At 33.1% G+C, this 8,047-nt stretch overlaps 1 protein-coding gene across 1 annotated transcript; it reads left to right on the top strand.

Moving 5' to 3' along the window:
• The first annotated feature begins 1,617 nt into the window (after positions 1–1,617).
• LOC109813066 (kinesin-like protein KIN-12F) lies at positions 1,618–7,834 on the top strand. The gene is made up of 16 exons (XM_020377180.3): positions 1,618–1,992; positions 2,128–2,265; positions 2,494–2,577; positions 2,684–2,806; positions 2,913–2,975; positions 3,088–3,141; positions 3,260–3,352; positions 3,523–3,618; positions 3,775–3,905; positions 4,435–4,584; positions 4,671–4,797; positions 4,899–5,789; positions 5,881–5,979; positions 6,056–6,145; positions 6,233–7,018; positions 7,326–7,834. The coding sequence occupies exons 1-16, from the start codon at positions 1,759–1,761 to the stop codon at positions 7,572–7,574; spliced, it is 3,408 nt and encodes a 1,135-aa protein (XP_020232769.2). The 5' UTR covers positions 1,618–1,758; the 3' UTR covers positions 7,575–7,834.
• Positions 7,835–8,047: the final 213 nt, after the last annotated feature.

Below are 8,047 nucleotides of genomic sequence, written 5' to 3'. Positions count from 1 at the left end.
AACCTTGTAGTTGTTGTTTATTTCCCATTGTTAAAAAAGTCACAATACTTCACCTTATATGAAAAAAGGTTTTGTTTTCTCTAGAGTTTAATGTAGTATTATAACAATTTTTTTCTTTGTTTAGTTTCAATTTTGAAAAAATACATTTTCTTTTGAAAGTTTATTATAATTTTAGTTTCTCTTTTAAAAAATTATTCAAGATAATTTACCGAAATACTCAAGAAGCTTTTTTTTATTTTAAAAAATAAATAAACGTACTAAAGTTTTTTTAAAACTATATTTTTTACAAAAAAAAGTTATTTTGTCCAAAAAAATTGATAAAAGACACTCTAAATACTTTAAATTATTTAAAACAATTAAATAACTTTTATAATAATAATTACCTTTTTGATCTATGGTTATGAACAATTAATAATTGATTGTTAAAGATGACAGGAGGGAAACCAAGCGAAAGTCAGTCCCACTGGCCTCAACGACTAGTTATTTGAATCTAATTTCCAGCATGGACAATTTTGCCCCTCGGTGCCTCACCTGTCTCTTGATGCGTTTTCTTTATTATTTTTTTCACTATATTTTTTTTCCACTATAAAAGTAAATTTGATTATTTGAACTTTTTGAACAATAAAAAAGACTTTGGGTAATTTAAAGTTAACAAGTAAGCTTATGAATAAAAAAATTAAAACTAACAAATCTATTATATATAATTGATTTTTTTAATTCATAAAAAAATTACAAAGATAGATTCAATGAGAATTTTCTTCAATTTATTTTTTCTATTCATTAAATAATTAATTATTATTTTTGACGTAATATTTATAAAATTTAAATTTAATATCTTTTACTGAAAATATTTTATATTTCTTAATTAATTTAAAATTATCTTACATATAGAATTCAAAGAATTTAGTATGAAAGCAACGATCTTATTATACTTTACAATTTCTAATTGAACCAGAGTTTAATGTTTTTTTTACACTAATATTAATTTAAATTTTATGTAAAAAAACAGTTGAATTCTTATTTATAATCACCATTTTAGTGTATGGGTTTTCATTATCATTCTCAAACCATTAAAATTAGCTCAACTTTGATTAGGGAAATTGTGTTTGTATATTTTCATTAAAAAAATAATGAGAAAAATATGAGATAAAATAGTCAATAAAAACAAATAAAAAATAATATTATAAAAATATTAAATTAATAATATTTTATAAATTTAACTACAAACTAATTATTACGTCGAGTAAAATTGGACAAAACTAAAATTTTAAGTTTGAGTGAAAGACATTTTAAATAAATAAATATATAAAAGACATTTTAAAGTTTAATGAATATATACACAACAATAATTTTCACTGTAATTTACATGCTTCTAAGTGCAAATCTGGCGATGTTATGACAAGAAGACATGTGCGATGTTGAAAGTAAGTTATACAGACACGAATTAAATTAATCACAAAATTAAATTAAAAATAAGTGTCATAAACAGAATACAAAAAATAAAATACTACCGTTGTTTAAAAGCAATGATTTTCCCATAAACTAAAAAGGACAATTTAGGAATTTCCGATAAAAATGTCATAACGTTCATCTTCGTTTCCCTGTGAACTACTCCAAATTACAAACACTCTTCATCTTCACTTCACTCTCCATCCAACGTTTGAATCCCAACTCTCTCTCTCTTTCTCTCTCTCTTTGTTTCTCTCTTTCTCTCTCTTTGTTTATCTCTTTCTTCTTTGCCTTCATTTGCTAAAAATCATGAGGCAAAAGAAGAACAACGCAGATTCTAGTGGTTTCTTGGGAAGCATTTCTTCCAATTTTATCAGATCATTGTCTTCTTCTAATCGCAAACCCATTTCTTGTTCTTCGAACCCTAAATACCCAAAACCTGACGCTGAAAACACTCCCCCTACCCATCCAAACATTCCTCTCAATCTTCACCACCAATCAAAGCCCGACGACCCATTTCCCCAAAGCAACTCACATGTGAAGGCAAGTTCAAAGTTTGCTTTTTTTGGGTTACATTTCAACATCCAAGCTGTACTCCATAACCCCAGTAACGAGCGTGTAAAAAAATGTTTTTTTTTTTTTTTTTTTTTGCTTATGATATGTGTTGTTTTGGAGCAGGTTGTGGTCAGAATTAGACCTGAAAATAGCAATGGAAAAGAGGGAAATTGGAAAATTAAGAAGGTTTCTTCTGATGCCTTGTGCGTTGGGGACAGAAAGTTCACGTTTGATGAAGTTTTTGATTCCAACTCCAGTCAGGTAGCAAGAACTTCACTTCACTATGTAATTTTGATTTTGGTTCAAGTCTTCAATTATTTTGCATGATGTGAGAAAAAAGGGTATTTTGAAATTAGATTAGTCTTCTATTAGAATGAGGGAGTGAGGACTTTACCTTATTTGATTCAATGTTGTACTTTGTTGCTTGGTTTGTGTAAGAGAAGATCAATCATGATCATGAATGTGATTTATGAGCTGTTGTATGTCCAGGAAGAAGTTTTCCAGTCAGTGGGTGTTCCCTTAGTTCGAAATGCTTTAGCTGGTTACAACACTACAATTCTGTCATATGGCCAGGTACATTTTGATGCTTGCTTGCTCTATTCTTTTAACTTTTTAGTGAAAAAATGTGTGACGTTCATTTCTTCACTCCCTTCCAATTTGTGTTATACTTATATACTAGTCTGGAAGTGGAAAGTCTTACACAATGTGGGGTCCTCCAAGTGCCATGGTTGAGGAGTCTAATTCTAGTCACCACGGAATTGTTCCTCGGATCTTCAGAATGTTATTTTCTGAGCTTGAGAGAGTATGTTCTATTTCCAACTTGAATTACTAATTGCTAAATATAGTAATTTTGCATCATGTTTTTTTATTTTTAATTTTGAATGATTGAGTTTGAATTACAATACTAGGAGAGAAGACTTGCATCTGATCAGAAACAGTTCAGCTATCAATGTCGTTTTTCATTTCTTGAGGTAAATTTGAACTTGATTTTCTCAATAAAGTCTCCCAAATTAGCAATGAGCTTGTCGCTTAATGTTCCTAATATGTTTCTTCCTTCTTCTTTCGATCCATGTTATAAAACAGATAAACAATGAAAGAATTGGGAATTTACTCAATCCTATACAACAGAACCTTGAGGTAGGCATATGCTGCCATCCTTTTATGGTATAATTTTTTATCAACATATTATTTTGTGTTTCTAGTTGCTACAGCTTACATGCTTATTATAAATATGCCTTGGTCAAAATTATTGCAGATGAAGGATGATTTCAGAAATGCACCATATGTTGAGAATCTGATTGAGGAATACATAACTAACTATGATGATGTAGCACAAATTCTGATTAAGGTATGGAGCCATCAAAGCATATATTGTTTAAAGCTAGATATCTAGATACAAGTTATGAGAAGCTGAATGCTTGTTTTTGTTAGCTGATATTTTGGTCAAGCAATTCTATGCATTGCTGCAGTTCTTTTTAATCTTTATCATCTAAATTCATTTGTTCATATATGCTGCAGGGCCTTTCAAGGAGAAAAATTGGAGCAACGAGCTTAAATTCTAATAGCTCCAGATCACATATAATTTTCACAGTTGTCATTGAGTCGTTGTGTAAGGTACTACCAAATTTTGTAATTCTACCTAACATTACCTGCAGACAGCAGTTGTGTAGGGAAACTTTTGTTTTTCCAAGATTGAGGACAGGCCTATATTGTCAATTTTCCCAGTTTGTTTTTTTTGCTAAACATTATTTTCATAAATTGATGTTGCAGGGAACCACAAAGGGTTTGAGTAGCTCAAAAACTAGCAGAATCAGCCTTATTGATCTTGCTGGACCAGACAGGGATGAAGTTGATGATGGAGGTAGCGGCAGACATGCAGAGAAATCATTATCCCAGCTTGAGTAAGAAAATGCCACGACTAAATTACTTCTTAGGGTGTTTTTGGGTAAACGACTGAGTTAAGTACTTATTGAATAAGTTCTTATCACATACGTATTATGTATAAGTTTCTATAATCGAAGGGTAAATAGAATTAAACAATTTTCATATAAGCTGTAAGCTTTTTTCATAAGCTATCCTGGAGAGCATATTAAAATTAGCTGGAAACGCATTATAAGCTCTCCCAAACACTTATATCATAAGGCAAGCACAAATAAATTGTAAAAAGCTCTTTTGAAAAGCCTCTTAATTCTTATTTATAATTTCTACAGTCTGAGTGAATGGCTTTTGCTATTATGCAGGTTGAAACATAAAATGACAAATTACTTTTCTTATGTTACTGTGCTAGATAATTCCATTTATTTAATGTAATATTTTCTTTTATTCCTTGTGGAGCAGGATCCTTGTCCTGGTACTTGTGAGCTAGTTGCTTCTATCACTAATTAATGGCCAAGTTCATCACCATGATTGTTTTCTATTTCATTGGTGTAGGAATTTAGTGGATGCTCTGTGTAACAAATTTCAGTCTGGAAAAGATGAAGACATTCCACACAGTGACTCCTGTTTAACACGCTTACTCCAAGAATCACTTGGTGGAAATGCCAAACTCTCAGTAATATGTTCCATCTCCCCTGATAACAAGTATTTACCTGGATTGAAGACCAAAATTTGTTATTTGTAGAGTATTTTTGAGTTCTAGAAATAAATATTGCATTTGTTGATTGTAGGAGTAATGATGAAACACTGCACACACTCAGATTTGGGGAGCAAGTAAGATCCATTAGAAATGAGCCAGTTATCAATGTAGTGAAGGAGCCTGATATTGATTTGGGTAATACTATCCGACACTTGAAGGTATATTCCTGGACTTGTCACTGGTTGTAGTTACTGAAAGATTAAACTTATTTATTCAAAATTTCAAATCTTTGAATTACATTGTATTTTCTATGGTTCAGGAAGAACTTATTAGAGCAAAGGCTGATGTTCATAGCTCAGCTGGGAGTAAAGATGGATACTTCCAAGGACATAATGTGCAGGAAAGCCTGAATCAGATGAGAGTCAGCTTAAACCACTCTCTTTTCCTATCCAACATAGATAGTGATACTGATGAGCATATAAATGTCAATGAAGATGACATAAGGCAATTACGCAAGCAAATTGATGAATTAGATAGTTCACGTGATGGGAATCCAAAGGGCATATCTGTTGATGAAGATTGTGTCCAGTCTTATTCTGTTGAGGAAAATTGCGATGCAGACGCCACCAGTGCTGATGAAATTGAAAAGGCTGAGGTATGCCATGGGAAAACATTGAGCAACCCCTCAAGGGCAACTGAATCTACATTCAGAGATAGCATTTCAGTCAATTCATGTAGTCAATCTCCAATACTTGCCGGACCACAGTTGTCTGAATCTCCAAAATTCAGCAAAAGTCAAAGGAAAAGTGTGACTATTTCATCGAGTTATCTTGGCAGTTGGAACAATGTGGGAGAGAGTTCAACTTTCAGTAACAATGTCTTGAGCAAACCATTTAAACAGGGTGAGCATGTGCAATCCTCATTACAGTCTAGCAAGGCTGAGTCCTTGGCAGCAAGCCTTCAGAAGGGATTACAGATTATTGACTATCACCAACAGAACTCAGCATTGAACAAATCTTCATCTTCCTTCTCCTTTGAGCACTTAACTTTGACACCATGTCTGGAAATTGACAAGGCTGAATCTTATGATCAAACAATACAACAGAAGCCTTCCAGTGATGAAGTAACTGCTGCTCTCATATGTGCATCTTGCCGGACAAAAATATCTAGTCAGGATTCCAGTGATGCAGTGACAGATAAAATTCCAAAAGTATGTTTTGATTTACTTTTCTCAAAATCTTTTTCAAATTATATTTCTTGTCTTGACCTCATTTCTCCATTCCCCCCTCCCCCCCATAAAGCATTTGGAGAATGTAATGACAAAAAGCATCATGAAAGAGAGGGAGCTCGAGAATGTTTGTAAGGAGCAAGCAGCTAGAATTGAGCAACTAAATCAGCTGGTATTGATATTCTTCCTTTATGAACTATGTAGTTTGGATTTTTTACATTTATTCACGATATGTGTTTTGTCTCCAGGTGGAGAAATTGAAAGGAGAGAAAGAACTGAACTCCATTACTGTGTATGGTCAGTGTGAAGATTATAATTCAATGAAAGATGAAGCAAAGGTCTGTTGTATGTGTTCTGGTTTATAAATATAAAGCGTTTCCTGTTGGAAGTTAGTTTTCATTTGTTTTTTCTGATATCATTTGCAGCTTCTGCGGGGAATTTCCTTAAATGGTCATTTACCTTGTATTATAGAGGAAAAATGTGATATTAAAGAAGTCCAGGAAGAGTTAGCCCAAAGAGATGTCTCCTTTGATTCAACTGAGAAGGAATTACTTCTTAAGGAAATTCAGAATCTAAGAAGCAAGCTGCAATTATGTAATGATGCACCAGTTAAAAAGTCTACGGACAAACTAAGGTCTTCTTTGGTGTCAAGATCCACACAACTGCAAAAAAGTGGTGTATTCTCTTATGACAATTGCAATGAAGAGCTAGAGAATGAAAGACAGAAATGGACAGAAATGGAAAGTGAGTGGATTTGTCTGACTGATGAGCTTAGAGCTGATCTTGAGTCCTACCGCCAGCGTACAGAGAGGTTGGAGATGGAACTGAAGTCTGAGAAGAAGTGCACAGCTGAGACGGATGATGCTCTAAAGAGGGCAGTTATGGGACATGCTAGAATGGTAGAACACTATGCTGATCTACAAGAAAAATATGACGACTTGGTTGCTAAGCATGATGCTATGATGGAAGGGATAGCAGAGGTGAAGAAGGCAGCAGCAAAAGCCTCGAAGAAAGGTCATGCGCGCTTTGCCAAATCACTTTCTGCCGAGCTTTCAGCATTGAGGGTGGAAAGAGAAAGGGAATCCAAATTATTGAAAAAGGAGAACCAGAGCTTGAAGATTCAACTTCGCGATACTGCTGAAGCTGTTCAGGCTGCTGGAGAACTACTTGTTAGACTAAGAGAAGCTGAACATGTAGCAGCTGTTGCAGAGGTACAATTCTATCTCATAAAAGGGTTCCCAAATTGGTGCATCATATTACGAGGGTGTTAACTAGTTAATTCACTAGTTAATTTGGGATGGTGTTGAGTGTTGACACACCTTACCAAATAAACAAGAAAAAGAAAGGGAGTTGCATAAAATAATACAAATTTAACAAGGAAAGAATATAGTATAAGGAATAAGGAAATACATAATGAATTGTTCTGTCTTAACTCTCAACACATTTCTGATTTAGAAGATTCAGCATAAGTTCTGTCTTAAGACATTTCTTGAATATTATATTTCTCATGTTATACAGGAGAACCTTGCAAATGTGCAACAAGATAATGAAGATTTAAAGATGCAAATTGAGAAGCTGAAAAGAAAACACAAGACAGAGATTAATACCATGAAGCAGTACATTACAGAGAGCAAATTACCACAGTCTGCACTGCAACCACTGTATAGAGAGGATTCTGATGTGGCACACAATGCAACTTCCTCCTATACGTATGATGATCAGGCATGGAGAGCAGAATTTGGAGCAATATATCAAGAGCATTACTAATTCAACTGTTAATGTTAGCAGCTGTTGATCAATTTGATAACAGAGGCTGTGCATGAGATCAAAGTCCAAGCAATTTATCTGGCATCAGATCCTACTTGGATCAAAGGGCATCCCTAAATGCCAATATTTTTTCTTGTGTTGCTAAAAATTCATTGTTTTTTTTCATGCTCTGATCATTCGACACTTGTTATGGAACTATAATTCTTTTGTACTGATATAATAGGTAAATTCATTGCATTCTTGTTCTTTTACCCCTATAATTTTCCTGGTAAATAAATCTCCTAATAAGGTTTTCATTTCAGTTTTGTATTTTATTCCTGGTTAAAATATTTTTTTATTCCTTATAATTTCACTTAATTTATCTTTTAATTCTTATAGTTTAAAATAGGTATTTTAATTTTTATACTTATCTTTTTGAAAAAAATGCACCGATCTTCCTTGAGGTCTCTTTAAATGACATACACCTCTTCTAA

This window comes from Cajanus cajan, chromosome 2, assembly GCF_000230855.2.
Source record: "Cajanus cajan strain Asha chromosome 2, NIPB_CcT2T_4, whole genome shotgun sequence".
NCBI classification, from domain to species: Eukaryota; Viridiplantae; Streptophyta; class Magnoliopsida; order Fabales; family Fabaceae; genus Cajanus; species Cajanus cajan.
This window is presented reverse-complemented; position numbering and strand designations above follow the sequence as displayed.